The sequence below is a fragment of the Echeneis naucrates genome, chromosome 15 (genome assembly GCF_900963305.1).
Source record: "Echeneis naucrates chromosome 15, fEcheNa1.1, whole genome shotgun sequence".
NCBI classification, from domain to species: domain Eukaryota; kingdom Metazoa; phylum Chordata; class Actinopteri; order Carangiformes; family Echeneidae; genus Echeneis; species Echeneis naucrates.
In genome coordinates, this window is record NC_042525.1 from 6,518,437 (window position 1) to 6,543,094 (window position 24,658).

The 24,658-nt window shown below is 37.2% G+C and overlaps 1 protein-coding gene across 1 annotated transcript in view; it reads left to right on the forward strand.

Moving 5' to 3' along the window:
* The first annotated feature begins 15 nt into the window (after positions 1 to 15).
* wdr27 (WD repeat domain 27) overlaps positions 16 to 24,658 on the forward strand; it is a 35,953-nt gene continuing 11,310 nt past the window's right edge. The window contains exons 1-22 of the mRNA XM_029521791.1: positions 16 to 21; positions 1,302 to 1,443; positions 1,745 to 1,869; positions 2,187 to 2,300; positions 2,434 to 2,485; positions 2,636 to 2,706; positions 2,784 to 2,904; positions 2,991 to 3,087; positions 4,640 to 4,731; positions 5,060 to 5,127; positions 5,371 to 5,483; positions 6,431 to 6,504; positions 9,872 to 9,941; positions 10,639 to 10,707; positions 10,796 to 10,899; positions 11,314 to 11,403; positions 12,087 to 12,208; positions 13,783 to 13,916; positions 14,742 to 14,839; positions 15,617 to 15,738; positions 18,374 to 18,471; positions 22,733 to 22,835. Coding sequence (XP_029377651.1) covers positions 16 to 21; positions 1,302 to 1,443; positions 1,745 to 1,869; positions 2,187 to 2,300; positions 2,434 to 2,485; positions 2,636 to 2,706; positions 2,784 to 2,904; positions 2,991 to 3,087; positions 4,640 to 4,731; positions 5,060 to 5,127; positions 5,371 to 5,483; positions 6,431 to 6,504; positions 9,872 to 9,941; positions 10,639 to 10,707; positions 10,796 to 10,899; positions 11,314 to 11,403; positions 12,087 to 12,208; positions 13,783 to 13,916; positions 14,742 to 14,839; positions 15,617 to 15,738; positions 18,374 to 18,471; positions 22,733 to 22,835 — 2,085 coding nt within the window. The remainder of the gene's footprint in view (positions 22 to 1,301; positions 1,444 to 1,744; positions 1,870 to 2,186; positions 2,301 to 2,433; positions 2,486 to 2,635; positions 2,707 to 2,783; positions 2,905 to 2,990; positions 3,088 to 4,639; positions 4,732 to 5,059; positions 5,128 to 5,370; positions 5,484 to 6,430; positions 6,505 to 9,871; positions 9,942 to 10,638; positions 10,708 to 10,795; positions 10,900 to 11,313; positions 11,404 to 12,086; positions 12,209 to 13,782; positions 13,917 to 14,741; positions 14,840 to 15,616; positions 15,739 to 18,373; positions 18,472 to 22,732; positions 22,836 to 24,658) is intronic.

Below are 24,658 nucleotides of genomic sequence, written 5' to 3' on the forward strand. Positions count from 1 at the left end.
ACTACATTTCCCAGCATGCCGGTCTCCATTCTGCTTTTTATAAGTGCTTATCCTTTGGCCACTCACACGGGATGATTTAGGAAATCCACTTAGGATTTCCTGTCCTCAAGTGTATTTTCTGCTTTTCGTTTAAGTCCAAAATAAGCACTCAAAAGTTATTTATTACAGTTTGCCTTATATCATCGTTCATTACAATCATGCTAATAGGTATTAATGCGCAAAAGTCTCGGATCTGAATAGCACCACACGCCTATATATGTACATATATATTGAACATTTTGTCATACATGGTAATAATAGACGGGGATCATTGAAAAACACGAGCAGTGCTTCACGTGAGGTGGACAGCGGCCGCCATCTTGCGGTAGCAGCAGGTACAAGAAGTAACTGGACAGATGTAAAGAGGAAACGAAAAATAAAAAGAAGTCTCACTCTGACAGATATTTCAAACACAATTTCAATCAAATGTACCGTAGTGAAACAAAAGCGGCTAAATGTGCCACCGTTATAAAATTGTAATATTGCAATATTTTTTAAAAAGAAAGACCAGCGTCGGCTGTAATGGCTATGAGATGGAGAAAATATATTGAGAGACAAAATATATTTACCTTACGTTTTTTTAATGTGTTTGTAACCCTTCTTCAGACATAGACGATCTAATGCAACGTAAATTGATATAGTATCCTGTATCCTAGCAACCTGTAGTATTTATCCAGCTAAAGGAAGCGTCTTCTCTAAACGTTAGTTAGCCAGTCACAAAAAAAAATTAATTTAACAGGTTTTTTAAACACTGGGAGCTTTTTACAGGCTAAAGTTGAGTGCCTAACCAGGTAAACGGGAAACAGATAGCCATAAGATGATGACTGAAAAGTTCAGTTTAGCTTGCGATAGACTTGTGTCGCACCGGCAGCTAGCTTGTTGTCACTCTTATTGTGTCGTACCACTGGATGGTAACAACTTGTTGATCTACAGTAATCTACATATAGAGCACAAGGTTTGTCGACACAGTTTTTTTATTCGATATTCAGTTTGTATTAATCAAAAATGTCTGGATAGTTCCACTAGTTTGCAACGTTTTGTATTATAACCACAGGGGATCCAATATCTTGTGATGTTGTGTTTTGCTAAAAATCTTATACAATGCAAAATTATAAATAGTTTTATGTGGGCAGGTGGGAAAAAAAGATATGTTGTTTAACTGTAATCAATCATCTGTAAGTTTTTGATCTTTATTTGTTATCGTTGCTAATAAATATAATGTTTGTTGCATATTTTAGTGAAGTCTAAATATTTGTCCACAGCCCTTGCTGTTAACTGGCCACCATGGTGAGATCAGTGCAATGACATTTGGACAAAGAAGCAATCCTGTGCTACTCTGCTCTGCCTCAGCTGATTATATCATCGTTTGGGATATTGAACTGTGCCAGAAGAGAGTGAGGGAGGGTAAGGAAATAATCTGTGTGTGCAGTAAAAAGCTGCTGTCCAGGTCAGTCTCTAATCTCTAAAATGAATTAGTTTTATTCACATTGCAACATATAGGGGCAAAGGGGCAAGATCAACATTTTCTAATGATATTCATTTTGTGTGAATTTCCTCTTATAATAGAGCTGTGACTATGATCATTTTCCAAAGTGAAAATCTTAACAAGCCTGCCATCTAGTGAAAAATATCCAGACAGGCCGCTGAGGTCTACCACAGTCATGGACCTCTTTTGTATTGAATGTAATCACTTCTTTTTTTGCAGGGAAAGTTGCAGCTGGGACTGTTATTGGGACTGTACTGGGTGAAGTTGTTCATCTCTCTTTCTGTGTCTCTGATGAACGAGTGGCTGCATGTTCTGGAGCTTCTGTGCATATTCTTAGCTCAAAGGTAAAAGATGATATACTCTATAGATTTAGATTTACAATTTGTCTTCATGAACACAAACACTTGCTCCATATTTTTGAACTCATGAGCAAGCTAAGTACTGTATTTATTTTCTATTGCATATATTGATAAAAGCATTGTTCCTAAATACGTTTTTTTATAATTTACCTTTTTATTTATGAAACCTACATCAGAACATATCGCTTTATGAAAGCACATTTAATATCATTTGTGTGTTATGGATGTGGATGTTAAGTGGATGTTAAAGTCTCAACTTTATCTAATTGAAGTTTGATTGTTTTTGTTTTTTTCCACACTAGAGAAAGGAAGTAATTTCTTCTTTGACCGGCCACCTGGGACATTTAACATCGGCAGAGTTTTGTCCCTGGAATGAAGACATTCTCATCACCACATCAGAGGACCGCACTTTTAAGGTTCTCGCTAAAGATTCACAAATAATGGTCAAAAAGGATCACACTTTTGATTTAGTTACAATGAAGTGTTTGCGCACAAAACAAATACCAACCAATCAACATAAACTTATCAGCACTTTACCACTCTTCTCAGGTGTGGGATTTAAAAACTGGAGATGTTTGCTACCAGTCTTTTGTGCTCTCAGGTATGATATTCCTCTTGAATTGTTCACTATTTAGGTGTTAGGACTAATTTTTAAGAACCAACAAGGGTTAAATACAACAAGCTTTGTAAAGTAAGCAAAGTTTTCATATTCTACGGCAGCTCAGCTGAAACTAACTCTTCGTTTCTTTAGCCTCTCCACTGCTCAGTGTATTCTTCTTGGAGGACACAAGGTACCTCATCACCGGCTCAACTGATGGACAGGTTAGTGACCAAGACATGTAGTGACCAAAACTGAACACTGCAAATTTTGATATAATGCCTGTATCTGTTGGGTTCAGGTGTGGTGCTTTTCTCTTCATGATGACCACAAGTGTCACCTGGTGACCAAAATGGACCTTCAAAAGATGGAAAAAAGACATCACCAAAGATGCATGTACCAAGCTTTTGGCTCTCAAGCAGGTGATGTTACAAACAATGAAAGAGATGGTGTTGGACAGACTTAATTTTCTTTTCATTGATACTTCTTTTTTGATATTTTCTTCCAGGAGAGGCAGAAAAATCAGCTGTTGTTGATACTGCAAAACCTGTCTTCAAAATGGCTTCTTGTAGCCCATTTATTGACACCAATAATGAGCATTTAAAGTAAGTAAACACTGTGTATATATAGTATTCATAATTTCATGATTTAAAGCATTTGCTAAACACAAGATCCTGCTTGTTTTGGGTTCCTAATTTGCTTACGAGGGAGATTTTCTATGTCTAGTTACCTCAGGAGACTCCTGAGTCAGCACTGGGATAATGACATACCAGATAGACCATATAACTATAATTATTATTAATTACAGGAAATCATAAGGTTTAAGGTGGAGTCCAAAATGTAAGCATAATTCCCAGTGTAAGAAATCAACTTTATTATTCGACCCTGATGAAGAACTGTTTTATCACATCACAGATGAATGTTAATGTTGAAACAAGACATGATACTCTCAGTACTGTGACCACTTTCATTGCATCAATTTGGTTTTCAACAAGAATTTCACCTTGTAAGTGTATTTGAGTCTGAAAATATTTTAGTTTCAAATCAAAAGAGGGTTGTCATTGAAAAACACATACATAGCCACACTTTTCTGCAATTTGTGCTGTATAGCGCAAATGTCATCACAAAATCTTGGAAAAACTACAAAAAAAAAAATGTCACATCTTTCATAGGAAACAGGAAACTTTTCAGGCTTGTAGCATAAATGGTTTCAGGCTGTTAAAATATTTCATGTTACAGCAGGAAGCAGGCACTTAAAAACCACAGACTTCACACAGTGTGTATTTTGTGAACCACTGAAATGAAATGGACATTGATTCCTTATTGCTTAAAGCTGGAGCAGAACTTCCACTAAGAACAAAAATGTGATTACTGCCTGAGTAAGTTGTTGTTTGAATTATTCTTTGACAAGTTAATCGATACATAAGGCTGTACATTTTCACGTTTCAGCATTCATCTACACGCCGGCTTGTTACATCTGATGCCTGATCAAAGCTGGAAAAACAACCTTTGTTTATCAAATTATGTTGAAATAGCAGTTTATTATTGCTGGATAATTGTTTCCCCTTGAGTATATCTTATTATCTCAAGGTAATGGGCTAAAAAACATTTGCAGGTGTGAAGTGAAATACAGACTTATGTGTCCCCTGGGAGAAAGTCATAATAGATACTTTGGCACACAGAATGAAATGCTGCACCCTTTTCTACAAGCGCAATAATACAATAGCTATGTAAAAACTCTGCACATCATGGATTTAACAGAGGCAGATGATCTACTTAAAAATAACAATAAACGAACATGTAAAACCTGTTTTAACATATACACTCAACACATCATCACTTCAGCATTTAGTTCAGTGCAGGAAGTAGATAAAAACAATCCATCAGACTCAATTTCCTCTCCTTCCTTCTCTGTGTGGCAATAGTATCCATCTTGCTGGCTATGCATAGGTTAGACTGCATGAAGTCAAATGAAACTTGAATAAAAACCTGTAGTCCTATGGTCTCTCACCACACCATGACATCAGTATGTTTTTCTTTAGTATGCGGTTACGTAGTCTTTTCCCAAATGATCTTGAAAAAAGAAAAAAAAAAACATTTTTGGGGAGAAATTCTGTAACACTATTTTTCCATATTTTTCTGTGTGGGCCCCTGCAGGGACAACAGCTGCCTATGTGTTGGAAGCTCTGATGGCCTGTATGTGGTAGATCTGGCTACTTCAGAACTTGTAACAGCACTATATTTCAAAGGTGGGCTGATTGCAGTGAGACTTCTCTGATTTGATCTTTAATGCTATGATGTGTTTAAGTGTTCCTCCTTTAAAATGCATATTGCAGGTTAAAGACCACTTTGAATCAATGTTTAGAAAACTAATATAGGAACTGTTTTTCTTCTAAATATATTGGTAAATACATCAATTATTAATTAATGAATTTAATCAATAAATAAATGAATAAATGAATCTATTTCAATGACGTGTGCATGCATATGCATATCATATTCTTCAGTTGAGCTAATGTTTTTACATGATGTACAATGCTTGATACTAACTAATTAACTGGACGTGCATTCTTCTAGATTACCCCAACCTGAGCATCACCATGGCTGGATCATGGTCAATCTCTCCAGGACAGGAGAAAAGCAGAGTAAGATACTGCACTCACTTCTGTCCTTTCATCGGCCCATGACGTGTGTTGCACACACCATTTGACCCCTTGCTGAGGACTGTGCATTCTTGGCTTCTGAAACTTCCTCAGTTCATCATAATAAAAGTCACCTAAAAATGAAAAGTTTAAAGGAATTCATAAAATTTAATTCCTCTTGACATGAGAACCACTAAAATCAATCCCTAACTTTTTCTTTCTTGAATTCTTTATTACCTGCTGTAGATGGTGTGTTTAGTGAGCTCTTTGTTTACTCCACACGTGGCGCTTTTGGAGTTACATCTTTGTGACAAAGGAAGGATCTGTGCTTCTGCTGAAGGCTTTTCAGTGTTCCCAAGGTAAACCTGAAGTTTAAAGCTAATATTTAAAGATAGATGTAAATAAATATTGAAAGATTAATATAAAGATCCAAGTGATAAATGAAATCTCGTTGTACACAGGGCCTGGAAACAATGTTTCTTCTATCAGGACTCTGATAAGTACGATAGCATGTAGTGTTTCAGTTGCTTGCGTGTAATTCTGTTATTCTGTTTTATTTTACATTATTATTACAGCCGCTATTATGAAACAATTGACAAAAGGCACACAAAAAAGGAAAACTATTTCTCCTCTGTAGCTTATGTAAGCATTTGTTTCCAGCCTGGAACAGTTCTGCTGAATAAATGATTTAATTCAGTGAGCATTTTTTATATGCGTAAGCATTGGAATCCACATGAGTTTTAATAAAGTTGTCCATACTGGATGTGATCCTCAATTAAGAAAATCACACTTATTAATCTCACAATAACAACACTATTCGAATGCCAAAAAGTCTCCCTTGTCCTCCAGGGGAGAAATGATAGGAATTCAGGTATTAGCTTATTTCCACCATTTGTTGATTATTTAGCAAAAATCCACTAGCACTAATAAATTGTGATAATTTCATCAACAGTATGTGTTGCTCTAATTTAACAAATGTATAATTTATGAGCCAAAACTTGTTAAATCTAGGAAAGTCACTGCAGTTTTAGATTTTTTACCTTCTCTGAGACACTGGTCGCCTGACCTCACCAGCAATAGGACACGAGTGTGGCCTGTTTTCTATTTGGCTTCCCGCCTTTGACTTCTGACATTTCCACATTAACTTCGCCTATTATATCCATTCTTGCCATCTGGATTTTCATGAGTCAACAATATCATGGTCCTGAGAATTAGAGGGACTAATAATCCATAACAGTGGAAAATGCTGTGCTCCTTCATTTCCAGTAACTCATTCCCCCCTATTTCACCCCTCCTTTTCTTTCAGTTCTCCCCTACTGCTTGAATCACCTCTGAATGCGGAGTTAAAGAAGAAGGAACCAAGTCATCCTAAAAAGAAAGGTCAGCATTGCTGTCGTCGTCTCAGCACTCACTTACCTCTCCCTATGCTCACGAACATAAAATAAAAGGGGAGCTACTGCTGTTTGACAGCTCTGGGTTTTAAAAGTATGAGTAATTTTATAGCTCACTCCATGACTGGCTCACTGTCTGTTTAGCTTGGCCTGGGTCAATTGTTTTAAGTTGTACTCATTGTAGGTTTAAAAAAAAGTTTCTTTGGGCATTACAAGATCGACTTAGAACCTCCTCATTATCTGTAAATATAGAGGAAAAGTTTCCATCTTTTGCATTGTGGGTTTTCATACCACATAGGTAGGTACTTGAAAAGTAAAAACAATAAACGTGTGATAAATTCTTGCTAATTAGCCTGGTTTTGTTGCTCAGGTAATTCTTTTAGTGGTGAAGTTTGAGGTAAAATAATAAGCTAAAAGTGTTTTTTTCCAGTGTATCATTAGGATCTGACAACTGGGAACTATTCTGCTGGCGACCTATAGTATACTGAGTTTCACATGTTGGTCTTGCAGAGAGGTAGTGCTGCGAAAGCCAGTACAGCTGGAGTGTAGGGTGCTGCCAGTGCTGGACTATTTAGGAGCTCTTCATGGGAGTCTAGAAGGGCTTCGTGACTGCACTGCTACGCCAAAAACCACAAACATTTACAGACTAGCATTACCCACCAGGTTGCCCTTGTGCATCTCTGTATTCTTAAGGATATCTGCAGAAATGTATTCAAATTACATCATAAACCTTGGAGACTCCTGGAAAGGAAAATGTTCTTCCACTATAGGTTAGGCACAAGTCTGAAGGAGCTTTTCAAGAGCTTTTCTGTGAGTGCAGCTTAGCTGTCGTATAATCTTGAAGTGAATCAGAGCAAATCAGTTGGCATTTTGACATGGTGATCATCAGGTGCAATTTCGTTTTTATAATGTCACCTGTCCAAAGTGTAATGCCAAAGTTATGTTGCCTGGTGTAAGATGTTTTATGATTGGGATATAAGGGCACTCTTAAAACAGCACTTAAAATCTAAGTGATCTTATAATTTTTTCCTTAAATGTCATCAATGTCTAAAGAATGAAATGTTTGAATGAGAGACTGGCTCAGATTTATGTAAAAACACTGGCGTCATCTAAATGAGACATCATTTTCACTGAAAAAGGAAAGAGTTTCATGCTCTCAATGACCGTTCCACTAGTCAACTACAATACGGGTTTTGTATTTGGTTTAGCAAAAGTATTGGTTTAGTTTGCAAATTAGTCACTGCTGCTTATTATTTCTACTTTTGCTTCATTTGACTCTTGTGTGCCCCAATTTTCACAGCTCAGTAAGGCAATAAATCATACCAGAGACTCTGGTTACAGTCAAAATAATACCTTAGAATCATACAACTGCAATAGTTTATACAGTTTCAGAAGCTTAGATTGTTTTGTCTTGTCCATCGGCCACATTTCACCAACAAAACTCCAGGGGAGGTCTGACTACCATTTCCCATTCTTAAAATCTCATAATCTAAAATAGCTGCAGACACTGTAATTGTTGTGAATCTGAACATCAAATTAAATACTTATGGTTTTATGTCTAAACACAGTAGGAAAGCTACCTTATGGTGCTGTACTTTACTTCACATTTTATTTGTATTGTATTGTTGCATAGGAAACTGAACATCCTATTGCGTTAAACTGGATAGAACAATTTCAATATTATGAAACTTTATTTGCCGTAACCGTTTAGGCTAAATGTTACATAATAAGGGCTGTAAAAAGAGCACTCGGCAAACTGCTGCGATTACATAGATATGACTCCACTTGGAGATTAGTCTGAAACTCTCTTTTTGCTTCAAATAGAATCTAGTGTAAAGTCAGCGTAAATTATGAGATTTTTATGGCCCCATAAAACTAAAGGACCGTTATATACCAACAGGAGGTCAATAGGCCTGTTGAGGAACGCCAAGGCTTTGTGTTGCCAAGTCATTACATTTCTGGACTAAAATGCTTAGTATATTGCATATAATGTGTTTTGGCTCAAATGTTAGTTCCAGTACTCCACCTCACACTCATGCTCACTCAAAAATGGAGTACTGAAGGAAGGTGCCACATGAGAGCAACCAGAAGCACAAGAGCTACACAATGACACAAAAGTATTATCAATATTACGGAACAGCCAAATGTGATATTCAAATCACAGTGGCTGCAATTTCTTCTTGAAGCTATATTTTGCCACATTGTGCCTTCAGGAAGTTACCAGGTGTAAAGGAACTTTACTTCTTCTGTTCTGAAAAGTTGAACAAAGGTTCAACTTAATTAAAAAAAAAAAAAGGAAAAAGGTTTTGCAAAAACACTAGAACCAAAATAGCACTTTCCTTTGTAGCTGGACAGATAAAGAAACAACATGTACTAAAATAAGTGTGTATTTCATTCCAAAATCCAAGGAAAAGAATCATTGTTATTAAACAGGAAAATACAATTCAAGCCAAAACCAGACTGGGCTTTGGCCGTGCACATCAAAGACGAAAAGCTCTCTGAGATAAGACTGGAATGAGAAGGGTTCCAGATGTGCATCTTTTTCATTTTGACTGATTGGTATCATTTACATTAAATCTTTATTATTGTGTTGGGACCATGCCAACATTGATTTGTGCAAAAGTCTTGAATAATTGATCCTATTTAGCCTATTTACTATTTCCTATTTACCTTTAATGACGGTATTAAAGTCATTAACCATAGGTTTGTTTCCCAAATGTCATTATAACATTCACACAGTTAACCTTACCTGATTTTTTTTTTTTTTAAGTTTTCAGTTTTATTAATCAACTAAGTCCATTGATGAATTAATGTAATCACTTAAATTTTTTCAGGTCACAGGTAATAAATTAGTATTTATGTGGGGCTGTAAACCAAATCTGTATTTTTTTCTGATGCAACTTAAGTCCTAAATTGCCGTTTCGACAGGAAAGCACTTTTTGGAAAGATTTACACAGTTTAATGGCTATGGAAAAAGTGAGCTCATTGTAATATAGTATAGGCGCTGACTGCGAACAGGGAGCAGAATGAACCATTCCACAGCCTGTGACCGATGCACTTAATCCTCACAGTAGTCACCAAATAACTGTATCTTCCTTTCATAGTTTTGTTCATAAAGGTCAGTTAAAAAGTAATGAGGAGCTTAATCCTACTTATGGAAAATAAAGCACAGAAGTCTTTTTTCCTTTAATTTGACCAATATCGTAAAATACTTACTCATGTCATCTGTTTATAAATGCAACTCTTTGACCTTTGTATCCTTTAGATTTGTTTAGTACATACACGCATGTGATTTATACCCACTGCAGTCTGTGGTAATTTGTCTGTGTCGCTTTTGCCTTCTAAATTTCACAAAGGAGGAATAATGGAGCAGCCGCTGGTTTTCCACTCAAAGGTGAAATCATCTGGATACACCAGTGCCCCACGGTAGGTTAATAAAGGAACTTTCCCTGAGGAAATTTAATTACAGTGTATTACATTGCCCTAAACTCGATGAGGGTAAAAACCAACAGTAAAGTAAAGTCAGGTGACTGGAAGAATGGAACTTTTTTCCCTCTTCTTGTATTTCATTAATTTCTTAATTATAATGTATTGCAGATACTCAAGATGAATAATATTTACAAAGTAATCATCACAAAACTTTCAATTTGGACTTCAGAGAGGCAACAAGCAACATCTTACCACATTAATAGGATCTCATAGCAATGTGGCTTTAAGTTCCTGCTGACTGGTTTTAGCACATCTTTTTCACTACCAGATGCTCAGCTTTTCAACGTCATATAAATATAAGATAAACATGAATTACTTAAATACTTTTACTCATCAGGTCTTTATTAGTGATATGTCGTTCATTTTGAACTAATCTTTTGTATGACTCCGCACATTCGTGCCACAGGCTCAGATTCGTTCACCAATGGGTCTTTCTGCCGCATCTTTTCTGTGTAGGAATGGCTTATTGATTCACGACTCAACGTCTTTGGGTCCTGAGTCTCTCATTCATTTGTCTCGTGACTGCTGCACTGCACTTAGCTTATTTCTTAATAGTATAAAATAAGTATTCATTAATCAAGTGATATGTTACAAGAGGTATCAGATAGATTTTTGTTTTTGTTTTGTTTTTCAGAAGGAATATGTTTTCTCCTAAAACAAATATTCAGCAGAATTCTTCTTCTAAAAAGTCTAACAAAAATACGTGAGTTTGTCTTTCATTTAATAACAATTATGACAATATTGTAAAATGCTGTTTTTGATATAAATGCAAATATTTTTTTGTCATAAAGAGGTTTACTCCTCCGAGACTATCCAGCAGATAGACCAGCACCTACTGTTCCACGCATCCATCTGAATGTTGCTAATAAACCAGTATACTGCCTTCAGTACTCAGGTGAGACAATCACGCTGCTACATTACTTAAAATTTCATTAAAACACACAATGCACACATTTAGATAAGCGGTTGAAATCATTAAGTATTTCCTTCTTTGAAAATATTACAAAATAAAAGCGAGTGCCAATACCAGCCAAAGGTAGTGGGAACACAGCATGTGAGACAGAGACAAGTATTTGAAAATCATTTTCAGTGAGAGTGAAAATCTTAAGAGATGACTAATTGACACATTGATGAACTTCACTGTTGATTTACTGAAATAGTACAGTTGTTTGAATAAGTGAGACTTTTTGGAACCCAAATCCATAATCTTTCATCAGCAGCAGTTTTAAAGCTTGCTTAGTGAAGAAAAAAGAGTTGTAAAAGTGACCAAAATATCCAAACTAAAAGATTCTATTTCCTTCTTTTCCAGGTGATGGAAAAAAAGTCCTGTGTGGTCTTGGCGACAGTTCAGTGTTTTTGTACAAGTCGTCATTTATTGGCACGCCGGCTATCTACACAGGTGCGTGAAGCAAAGAAAAAATCTCTGGTTATAGTGTTTGTGCCCTGTGTGCATTTCAGTGGTGTCTCTTCCACATTGATTTGTGAACGATTCATGCTATATTTTCTAATCTTTAATGGGGCTTTATTACTTGAATTTCCACAAATGTATGCTCACATTTGAAAGTTTTTTAAGGTTAAGACCTTGCCCATGATGTTCCTAATAGACATGGAGAATTGATTCTAAGAAGAATTCTAAGAGTCCTATGTCATTTGGGCCATTCTGCTTAAACTAGTTTGAAATTGATTCATGGATCATTATGAATCCAATGCAAGAACATAGTTCACAGTTTTTAAAGGTATAACTTATATAACTGGTTAAAGCAGAAAAAGAAAAGTCACAAGGTCAACTGTAAACATAACTGAATCCGTCCACATCGTAGCACCTCTTGTCCAAGCCCTGCAATTCTAAGCATTAAATACAGATATTCCTGCAAGTCAAGCATCTTTTTGTCACCTGATGGCTCAAATGCATTGGAAACAGACTCCACAAGAGGGCAGCAGAGATAAGAGGACAGAAGTTGAGGTGACAAGTAGGTCACTATGAGCCTCTTCACTCTGCCTGTTCCACCGAACAGCACCATAAAAGTAAATGTTACAGTCTCACTCCGTATCGCCAGGTTAATTTCAAATCTCCTCATGCAGGTCATGACAAGGCAGTGTGCAGCCTTAGCTGGAGCCTCAGCAGACAGTGGTGGTTAAGTGCATCAGAAGACCAGTCAGTACGAGTCTGGGGCCATGGCTGCACAGAGCCTGCCATTATCATGGTAAATGTCCCATGCATTCACTGAGCCACCCTTGCACTTGTCAATTAATTTTCTTTTTATATGGTTTACAGTCTGTCTCTGCCCCGTCACGTTATCCATCGCCACTACATCTCCTTACTTAAGCCTCAATCAAATCTTCACTCACTCATTCTAAACCAAAGTGCTAACAATAAAAAACTCCGGAATAGGGACCAGCCAAAGTGACCTCATATTGCAAAAATGTCCCTCCCTCTGAACATCTTAACAACTCCTTTTGGTTCAGAAGTAAAATCAAATAACTACGGACAAATGCAATCCCGTCTTCTAGAACAGCCGTGATCAGTGCAAGGCTTTTGCCTGTAATTGCAGTCTTGCAAATTAGGCAATGACAGTAAAACAGTGGAAGCTACTGGGTCCACAATGTTTTCCTTAATGTTCTCGTTTGCTCTTCTTCATGAGATGCTTTGAGAGTATAATGTCTCAGGTTTGGATTCTGTGATTCTGTTGCATAGTGCACTAAGATGTATAATGTATTAGACGTGGTGGAAAGTAGGCGCCATTTAATTTAATGTAGCAGTACAGTACAGGTACGAGATGCTTTAATGATAAATATCCAATTTGCTTGTTTAAATCACTTTCTTTTTTTTTTTTTCATTTTCTAATAGAATGGCGTCATGGAAATAAAATGAGAAAGGCATATTAATTAAGTTGATAAATTTGTAATGTGTAAAGAAAATAATGTGTTTCTTGGCTCAAAGTTGTGACTTTGTCTTTCAAAGCATCTGCTGGATTCAGAGCATCCAAATACGGCCTGCAGATGCCTCTTAGTTCATTGTGAATCACATTTAATAGGACAATCAGAAGTGTCGGCGTTCCTATGTCGGTTCTGTAGTCAAAATCTGGTATGTCCCCACTGCTGAGATTGTTTGGAGCTTGACTGGGTCTGAAACCCTTGAATAGTTTGTTTTCTTTTGAAACAACCTGGTAACAAGTGAAAATCTTTTCAGGGGAAGGAGCACCGGTGTGTTGTGTCACAGATACACAACTATACACCTGAACCTGGGGTAAAATATCATGACAGCCCATTTGTTGGCTTCTTTTACGTTGACACAACACTTTGCAGCTTATGAGAATGCCTATTTTTGACTTAACTCCTTCCTCATGGTAGCTTTTCTTTTCCCTTTTTCTACATGGTGAGAGGAACTCCTCCATCAACTGAGCAGACGAGAATGAAAAATTGTTGGTTGTGAAACTGTGTCAAAGATATTTCAACTAAAACTAAGCAAACATTAAAGATTATATGCTCTATTATTATTATTTTAAACAATTCAAAAATGTAGTGATGCTCAGCAGCTGCTATTACAGCTACAGCTACAGCTTTTATTGCTTTCAATCACATCTAAACAAACTGGAATTTAGGATCATACTTTTTCAAGGTTATTGTCTTCATTGTCTCCATCAATCATGTTCCCAGTAGTTAAAACCAGAGTAGATGAGCATTGCCATCGCATTCAAGAGTATAGTTTCCTCTATTGTATATGTCTCAGTAATTTTTAAGAGAGTATTATGATTGACTGTCTTCTTTTCTCTTGTAGGGCAACAGTTTGTTTTCCAAACCCATAAGAGGTGCTCAGTTTTACTACCTTGACAAATTTCTGCTTTTTGCATCTGGATCCTTTCTGCACTTGTACCTGTATAATGTGGACATGACACATGATGACATCAAGAGGTATTGTATATTGTATACAACAGTATGCACAGTGAAACCCATTTTGTTTAAAATGTGCTGTAAAGATGCACATAAATAATTCAGATTTAATTGCATATTCCATTACGCTGTGTAAAGAAAACGTGTAAAACATTTCTTTTTATCTTTTTTTTTTTTTTTGGCACATCATGCTTAGCTTCAGTTTTCCATACAACTGAATTCCCCTTGTTAACGAATGAGTCGAATCCAATTGATGGAAGAAATGCAAGATTTTAGTGTTAGGAATTATTTTGCACCTCTGCTTACAGAATAAATATAAAATATAATGTCAAGTCCCATTTTACAAAACTCTAAATGTACTCTGTACATTTAGCACTCTAATGCAGGTTAAGGGGGTAATATAGATAAAAAGACTAGTCTACTTAATGAAATCTATTTAGAAAGCTGGCTTTGGTGATGTTGAGGGGATCTGGCCTTATTTAGCTGCTACCAGGCACTGCTGACTCTCATTACCTGTTTAACTGTGTACTGTCAGGGTTTATTGTAGAAACCAGAAAAATTACAATAAATGGCCTCCATATTTCTTTCTACGGAGTGCATGTTGCTTGTTGTAACTGTTTTACCACCTTAAGTAGTAACTCCTGTTATAAATGAGAAACACTTGTCACTGTCATCAGTCAGTAAAAACAAAATTTGAAGTACATTGCAAACGTTTTTACTGAATTCTCTTTTTCACCAGCGTAGCTTAGACGGAGAGCAACAAAAATGGGTGTGAAGGAATTGTACATTTTATCATGTGGTTGCCATCATTGGATTAGAACTAATGCAATTTCCTTTTCTTTTTAGATATGAACAACGGAGTGTTGTCAAATTGGCAAAGTGCCTTACAACAACAACAGCAACTGATATCAATGCCTTGTCTGCAGTCAATGATTTCTTCTCTTGTATCCTTTTTCCTTGTCGTCCATGTAACAGGAATTGTTACTGTCTAGTCAGCACTGATGCTGTGGAGGGCAAACTGAACCTATATATTTAGTAAATTTGCTTGGAACATCTGGTTGGACCAGTTCCATGTGAACCACAGCAATCAGTCTGTGCTTCATAAAGTCTTCACATGTTCCCTCATGTCTGCTGATTTTACCTGTAAGTGATTTAGGTGTCTTTAATTTTTTCAGGAATGTCTGCATTCCAACCCCTTGTTAAGGTTTACAGAGCATTTACTTTCCAATAAATCCACTGAACTGAGCTGCATTTGGATAAGTGAGATCTTGTCAGGAATTATTTTTCACCTCTGTTGACAGAGTAAATATAAAATGGGTATATAATGATTTGATAAAAAAAAGTTTTGATTTTAAATGCAAATTAAATGTATTGTATGTCATTAAGAATGTAAATAAATGGACAGCATGCAAAATCATCTCTATAAACATATTTCTATAAATATGTATAAAATTGTCTCCATCAAAACAGACACAATGTGTGTCTTGCAATATTAGCAAATGAAAGCAAACAAATATACTCAGCAACCGACTAAGCTCAGCACCAGCTTCCAGTGTGGTCTGTGAGCATTAAGGGAAAGTTTTACATATATGGTTGATCAAATATGTATTATTTTATTGTCCACTACTGTTAGTAGTTGAATGTCCCAATCATTTTTAACATATATTGCACCACAGTTTCCAATTAACAGTTGCCATTACTTCTCTTAACAGTTGTCTCAGACATCATTCTGCTGTGCAGTTCAGATCGATCCATTCAAGTGTTTGACATGAACAAGTGTACAGTTGCATCTCAGGTGCCTAATGCCCACAGCAGAGCCATCCATTGCATTACACAGAATAAGGTAAAGTCATTAAAATGCTCCTGTGACTTCATTTTAATTTGTTGTACTGTGATAGATTATCTTATCTTTATTAAGTATGTTATCTTTTTATCACATCTTAAGTATCTTTGACATTGATAAGATCCAAGTACTGAATGTGGTCTTTATGCCTACATTCTCATAAAAAGCTATGGAATTCTTAAAAAACTTGAAAACTGGAAGTTTTAGTCCAAATGTGAGAAATATAACCAGTTATCAGATTTCAGTATCAGAATTGTTTTGATCACGCTGGCATTCCTCAATTATTAAGACTACGGTTTCAGTGAATCTGACGTTTGCAATTGATATCCTACATTCGTTCATGCTAGTATCCTGAAATTTTAATTATGGAAAAACATTTTATTTTGGCAGCTTGGCAGCATAGTGCTTAGCGCTGTTGCCCCACAATAAGAAGGCCATGGGGCCTTCCTGTGCTGAGTTTACATGTTATACCTGTGCCTGCATGGGTTTCCTCTGGGTACTCCAGTTTCCTCCTACTGTCCAAAGATCATGGTTGGGGTAATTGGTGAAATTGTCTGTAGGTGTGAGTGTAAATGTGAGTGGTTGTTTGTCTCTGTCTGTCTCTGTGTGTTGGCCCTGTGATGGGCTGGTGACCTGTCCAGGGTGTAGCCAGCCCCTCACCCAAGCTGGGATTGGCTTCAGCACCCCGCAACCCAGAAACAGATAAGCAGTTGAAGATGAATTAATGTATGAATGTTTATTTTGCCAGCGCATTCCTTAACTTACAATTGGATCAGATACAGATAATTGCAAGCTTCTTCTTTTGTCATATATATTTCAGACTTCTGATAACTTCTAACCTTTGTGAACAACAGAGGCAAACACATGGTATCACTTCACAGGCAGGCTGCGTGAAGCTTTGCCTAACCCACACAATGAAAAATTTGCTCGACTTGGCATAAATGACTGTGAGCCCCATCTTCCATCTTACTCTACATGGGTCGGCTATTTGGCAGATGTTGTAGCATTACATAAGACATCCATGAGTTTTGCGCAAGTTACATAAAGCACAGATCATCTTTCAGGGAATAAAAGTGTTACTTTGTGGTGTGAATGAAAAAGGTCATGGTTATAAAAATATTTCTTGGTTAGCCAAAAGTTTTCCATGACAGACAGACAGGACATGCCATCGTCAGTGTCATTCATCTAACTGAGTGTTTGAATGTAAATCCCCAGTGCATCAGGATTAAGGCTACCATAGGAGATGGCAGGAAGAGATTCCATGCTGGATGATGGTCTTGGAATGAAACTGTTCCATGAGGCAGTCTAGGTTTATGTGGCCTTACTCCCACATCACTGTCTTGGAACAATATGGGCCCAATTTGCTCGTGTCTAACAAGTAGACAGCTTCTGTATCCACATCAATTATAGAGTTGTAAGGAATGTAATCCAGCAACACTTAAAATGAAATAATATTAGTAATAAATTCATGCATTCATGCCTCAGCTTCTGCATTTTATCTTTTTACATCTATCACATTACAGAGAAATGAAGGCTCCCAGTTTCTCTCCATATATATATTTATATAGTCATTGAAATATTTGCCAATTTTGGAATCACAGCAAAGCCATTAATTTTGACCATGAAACTCGTGGAAGATAGCCAATCCTGGAATAGAGAAGATGTGTTTTTGTCCATGACACAGGCCTGTACTCTGTGACCTTGGGATTTTAACTTCAGTCATTTCTCCATGTCATCACTGACGCTCAGGCTGGGCTGGATTAGCAGGACGCTGGTAGCATGGATTAAATGCATTAACGCGTTCAACCGCAATGCACACTTGCACACAGGTGACTGTACTCCTTCTGTCCAGATGTTCTTGTGCTTTGTCGAGCCAGCTTTTGTGTTCCATACATTGTGAAAAGCTCGCCGAGTGTTGTTACAGCTTGGCTATTGCGTCAATGGGGGGATCCTCCGCCTGGGTGCCTGAGGGCCTTTGGGTGCTGTGGGGTTAATACCCGAGGATCAGAGGGATTGCCCCAGCCTGGCATAACATCACTTTTCTCTGTGCTCTTGCGCTCTCGTCTCAAATCGAACATCAGGAACTTTCAGCATGTGAAGCAACTTTTCCCACTTCAAATTTCCATCACCCTTACTGCGAAATTCACCTGGAACTCATCAGAGCAGAAGGCTTCATGGAAAATGGAACTGGAAATGCCCTCTCAGACTCCCATTCTCACACTCTTAGTGGAAATCTAAACAAAAAACACCCCCACCACTGCTCTCCTACTCTCCTGCTCTCTCACAAGCTCTCCCTCACATACGCACACACACAATTGTATCATCCGATAACCTGGTGTGAAAGATATGGAATATATGTGCAGTGGAAAATCCATATATTTATAGCTGGAGCTGTAGCCGGAGCTGAATTGCATAATGGTACATAAAAGACAACAATTGTGCCTCCATCTCTAGCCTAATATCTTTGCATCGCTTTTAATGTTAGCTTCTCTTCTTAGGCAGTACTCACGCAACCTTAAATAACAACAAGGAGACAATTTCCAAAGAACAGTCTCATACTGGCTGATAAGACAAGCTGATTTACAACCCATTTCAGCCAAACATGTGCTGACTTGACATTTTTGTGTCTTCACAGGGCTCCATATTCAGCACACAGGCACCAGAGTCATACAACCTCTTCCTCACCAGTGCAGTCACAGATGGTGTGAAGATGTGGGATCTCCGTACACTTAGGTTGGTATTGATTCTCTCTGTTCTGTCTGTCATCAGTAGAGATTTAATTTGAAAATCAAGCAAGAAATTTGATGGAACAGCTCAGTCCTTCTGTTCATGTTCATTTGCCTTCTGAAAAGGCAAGGCAAGTCACTGCATGTTAGTTGATATTCAAAGAGCTTTACAGAGGCATGGAAATATGTAAAAATGTCATTAAAGCAACTTAGAATAAATTAGAAAAGAAAAGCTTGATAAAGATTACAAAAGAAGGAAATGATAAAGATGAGCAGTAAAACAAGGGGCCAGACAAAATAAAAAAAGATTTGACATATGTGATTCATTTTATTTGTATTTTAAACATCATGTTCAGAAACCACAGCTCAACTTAGTGTTACAACATTAATTTATGCAAAGCTAATCAACAAGTCATCCCTTTACTATAATCATGAAATTATGGAATCTTGGTTCATGGGATGAAGTATCGTGTTTTGCCTTGAATTCAATTCAGATTCGGGCTTCATAATGCTTGAATGCAACTTCTACAACAAATTAGTGTCACTGTCGTGATGTAATGTCTTCCTGAAAGAAAGACAATCGTACATTTACTGTGATGAGTAATGTTCACAAAAATGTCGTCTGCAAATAATAGGTGCCTACTTGTTTTATGCAAGTTAAACTGTTACTGTACACTGAGTTTCATAAAATTAGTCAACAGTAATGTATGTTCAAGCACATTAAAGACGAGACCATTTTTTCGTTACTATTCTGCTCCTGGGATTGCAAAATTTAGCTTATGTTCAAATTACATCAACACTTACTCTTCAGAAAAACATTCTTAAGTTTATAAGTGAGGCGGCAGTTGTTCAAGTGCATAGCTGAGTGTATTTTTCTTTGACCTTTAGGAGCAAATATCCATATAATCTGCATAATTCGAGTAGGCTTTCTTAGATTTCAGAATGTTCTTTTTGGCCTGATAGAAGGCATTATTGAGTCTTTTGTTCTTTCATCTCTGTGATTGCGTCCATCTTTTACCTCTCATCTCAGGCTCCATCATAACCTTATTGTTATCTGATAAATATTTGTGCCTGGTGTCCAGGTCATCTTCTGATTATGAGAGCTATCATCAAGCTCACTCGACAGATGCTGGTTTTCTGAGGTGAAACACACGGAAGTATGAAAACAATATGTAAAAGCTTTTTTCTTTTCTTTTCCATCTTGTCAGGCCTATTCATTTTATTTCTCTCTTTGATGGACCTTATGTGTCTTTTTGTGTGACTATAAACAACCTCAAAAAGACACAGCTCATCGAAATGAATGCTTGTAGGAATTTCTTTATATACGTGGCGTGCAGCTAATGGAAGTAATTACAATCGTTTTCGGTTTTCTCCTCACGATGATGAGGGTGATATAAAATTCTCTGAACAGTGTGTGGCATGAGTAAAGCTGCAGTCAGTACAGTTTTGTCATCTACATGGAGCAGTTTCATAGAGTTTTAGTCCCGGGCTTGGCAACGCAAGTTTCATCAGTTCTGAAAAAAATCTAGGCAGTAAAAGAAAAAGTCTAAAGTTTTGCTGGCAGAATCATCATTGGAATTATTTTATGAATTGATGAGCAGTTTTGATGGTGAATTTTTTTGTTTGTGGCTAAAGTTAAAGTAACTCAGTCAGGGCAACATTGGGGTTAACGCTGATTATAGAGAGAGAGCCTCCAAAAAAATGAGTGGAAACTTCTGAAACCCAGTCTTCATTTTATTTTGCTTTGTCACCAGAGAATTTTTCAGCACTTCCTTTTCAGACAGAAACACAAACATGCATGATACCCATGTATATTCATCAAACTTCAAATGAAAGTAATTGTTTTTGAAAGTTTTCTACACTCAAAGAAAGTTTTACAAACTATGTAACCACTGGATTTGTTATATAGTTTATTTATCAGCCCCTCGCTATTTCAGATGATCTGTCTGTATGTGCAGGAGCCTAGTTTGGAGATCTATACACAACCATTTAACATAGCAAAATCAGGTCCACTCAGATACAATACTAAAGCTGAAGGGAACAGATGGTGATCTGGTTCTCTTTAGTGACGTGTTCCCCTTAAATCTCTTGGAATTTCCACCATCTGATAAATTCATACTGAGTAATGCATTCTGTGGCCATAGAACTAATCAATGTCTTTATTTCAAATAATATCACATAGTACAACAGAGAACCAAGTTTTTACCTGATTTGCACTGACACAGTTGAATTGGGTGAAATATAATGGCTCCAAATAATAACCTATGATTAGCCTGCTCATTACCTTGATGAGTGACATCGAATACCCAGGTGGATTCACTAACCGTATAGAAGCCCACTCAAGAGGATCAGACCCTCCGGTGCAGTCTGTGTTAGTCATCAGGCAAATACCGAACAGTCATCACTCGCACAACATGAAGAAAGTGTGTGTGGGATTCAGCCCAGCATCTCTTCTCCTTCAATCAAAACATTAGATCTGCTTTCTGACCCATAAAACCAGATGAATGTTTACTCTATCTTGTTAAACTCCTTATTGTCAGTGTGGTAGTGACAGGTTGTGTCAACTCTGCTGGAGACCTGAATGTCCAGATTTACTGATGTGGATTTAGAAACAGATACGTCTCTTTTGTGTTGCTATATGAACCAAAATTACAAGGCTCATTTACCAGCAACTGCAAATCAGACAATATGCTTTTTGTGGTATATTGTGGCATATATGGAATAATGAATAAATAGTTTCTGTCCACTGAATTAGCAGTGGGTTTTTAATTTGAAGCAGGTATAGGAAGTGTTGAATTTGGATGAACAGACAATTTGTGTGTGCTGTGCGAGACAAATGAAGACAGTTATTCTGTTGATCATCTTATAAGTTAGTAAAAGTGAAAAAACAACTGATGTGTTTGGTGATTTTGTCAGAAAATGCTGCAGTTATGAAACCCGAATTTTAACAGTGCAGAGCAGCATCTTGAAAGTGGCATAGAAATGAACTTGCAATCTTCAAGGACTGTCCTTATTGCAATCATTATTTCAAAGTTTTTCTGTTCTCTGACAGCAGAAAGGGAAAAACTTGTGAATGAGAACTGCTTTATTCAAAGTTCAATTGAATTAAAATACTTTAAAAATGAGAACAGAGAGGAGGAGTGAAGGAAACATTTGAAGGGCTGAAACCAGCTGACACCTAGCTGACTAGCAATAGGATGTGATGATGTCATAGTTGTTTACGGTTGTTAATTTTCAGCCACATTCTTGTCTCATTTTTCCATTTGATCGGCTGGATTAGTCAATCATGCCAAATTTAATTTGTCAGTCTCAGTCGTCTCAGTTCAGAAATGAATGAATGAGCGCAGCTGTGTTCACCATTCCCATGTGTGCAACTCCAGGCACAAAAGTATGTCATCAGTCTGTATGTTTGCAAGGTGCTGTGAGATCTGATTTTAATTTCTGCAAAACTCTGACAGCATTTCTTTTTTTCTTCTTTTGAGTCAGTTGAGGTGTTCCGACGCAGCCAGAAACCAGCAACTTACACTTTTCAGGACTGTTTGGCTGGCTCATACAGTCAGCTGACAGTATATTGGAAAAATGAGAGGAAAACATCAAAAATACAGCAATCCCATTGAATAGAACACCTCAAAAGAAATCTCATTGACTCAGTTTGACATTGCGAGATTCATAAAAGTTTTATTTATTACTCTGAAATTGTGAGAACATATTCCCATATACCCACCCCTTGTGTTTGAAGAACTCACTGGTGCTGGGTATATCAAATTTCTTTCTGTTCACAACCAAAAATGACCTACTTTTAGTTCAGCTTAATGACATTAGCATGTGAATGTCAAAAATATGCTCATACCAGAGCCAGCATGTCAGCTCATATAGAAACCCAAGCTCAACTAGCTGTTGGTGGCATTGTAAAGACATTACATGGTGTTGCAAACCAAATGAGACTGTGTAGAAGTTGCACAAGGGGGCCATTTGTCATCTGTTACCTTCTCTTTTCCTGTGTTTTGCCTGAGTCATGCTCAACTGCTTGTCTTCAGCTGGTTTACATGTTTTTAAAACCTAAAGTGTGTAGGGTGGCATTCTTCTCCTCGTACTGAAGATGTATCACTTCTCAAACCTGGCCCATTTTATTTCACATTGTCTTTCTTGGTGCGCAGAGTTCAGGGTAAAAAATAACTGAAACTTAGGTTGTATTGAGACATCACCAGTGAAACACCAGGTCATTATGAGTTCTTTATTATTGTCATCACTGTGCATCAACTCCTCAGGTGTGTACGGCGTTATGAGAACCACCTAAATCGCTGCCATCCATGCTCTTCAGCCATCTCACCATGTGGCCGGTTCATTGCCTCGGGCTCTGAGGATAACTGTGTAAGTGATAATAAGTTTTTTTTACAGACCTTGCATATGAGAGCTACTTGGATACTTGGACAAAATATTTTCCGTGAAGTATGCCCACAATACCATCATGTATAGGGGCAGATAAGTTTTAATCCTTTTTTATATATATCTGCTACTATGTAGGTTAAATTGTAGCAAACTAAGGAAACTACTCTGACAATATAAATAGTTTCATGTATAATGTGTATACACTGATTGATATCAATTGTATCAATATCAATGAAAAACAGCAGTTTCATCTGCATTTAAGGTGAGACTTGTTTGCCCTTGACTCAGAGAATTTTTTTTGGAGTCAAGCCTTTTTCCATAGAAGTCAAATTGAGAATTCATGTTGAAGCAGAGCTGTTTAATTGCTTTTCCAGACATTCAAGACATTTCCAGAAGAGTGCCTCCCTTTTCCTTATCCATCTCTCTTCCTACTGGTGTATGTGCTTGTTGACGACAATGGAATAATATATGCACGCCGCTGGTCATTATTAATTATGGCAATTCAGCAGCATGGACATTGGAGAGCATCTCTGTCGAGATCGTACGTTTCCAGTGTTTCATGGAAATCAGGAGAGCGTGGTGTACTGAGCTGCGCCATATTTATTTGTAGCTACCCTGAGACTTCTATAAGCCAAACCCATTCGTACTTGTCTTAATATATCAAAAAGCAATCATGGGGAAAAAAACAGCATGAATACTCAAAAAAGACTCCCAAGATCACATTACATATTTTCCAAAAAACACAATGCCAGAAACTACTAGAATGCGATTTCAGTGTGGTCAACTTTAACCTTTCATATGTTCCGTTGAAATATGTCTTTGTTTTCCCCTGCTTTTGCCTTCCGTCCCATTATATCATCTGAACGGAAATTGATTGGTGAGCAATTGTTAATCAAGACATATATCTGTCCAATCAGTTTTCATAACCCACAATTTATCCCTCCTGCTGACAGCTTAAGTTACGGTGAACTGATGCATCTGGGGAACTCTGTTGTACTTAAACAGTCCCAAAAGAAGTCCTCTGAGTATCTAATGCCCTGTTAGGCACGACACACGTCACATGTTTCAGACAGGAGACACGCTGGCCCATGGACCATTTGACAAAGCTCACTTTAAGCATTTTTCAGGGAACGATAATACAAAACAGCTGCAGGAATCTGATGAGTTGCCATCATACATCCCCTGAGTTATTTTTATCTGTGCTCATGACACAGAAGCCAATGAGTAAGCCTTAAAACTCACTGGTTGTACTTAAGACCTAACCAGGGGGATAACACATTAATATTTTTTTTTTTCATGTATCATGCTTAGGTTTTGTCTCTCATTTCTCCACAAGCAAAATGCCATTTTTGTGCACCCAATTCTAAGTGTAAATTGTACACAAACAAGTAATGGGTAGGTTAACAAGGCTTTTACCTCAAAGCGGATAATAACAGGGTTGATGTGGATTGTCACCACATTGTAGCCATGAATTTTTTATTGCAATTCCTTTTGGATTTACTGAAGACAAGACATGTTATATGTTATATTATTTGCTTGTTTTAATGTTGGAAATTTTAGATTTCTAGAGTCTGTTGACAAAGGAGCTTTTAGCTAAAAGACAGCTTCACACAAGAACAGAAATCATGTTTTTGTCTCATCTGGCTGAAGTGACTTAGAATCATCGTTGTCACACATGACTGTTGGGCATAGATACAGGTGCAACAGAGAAAACTATTCTGACCACACATAAACACTGTCACCACTCAGTTTAAGCTTTCAGCCAATTGTACAGTCTATGCAATGTGCAATGGATTTTGTTCTGG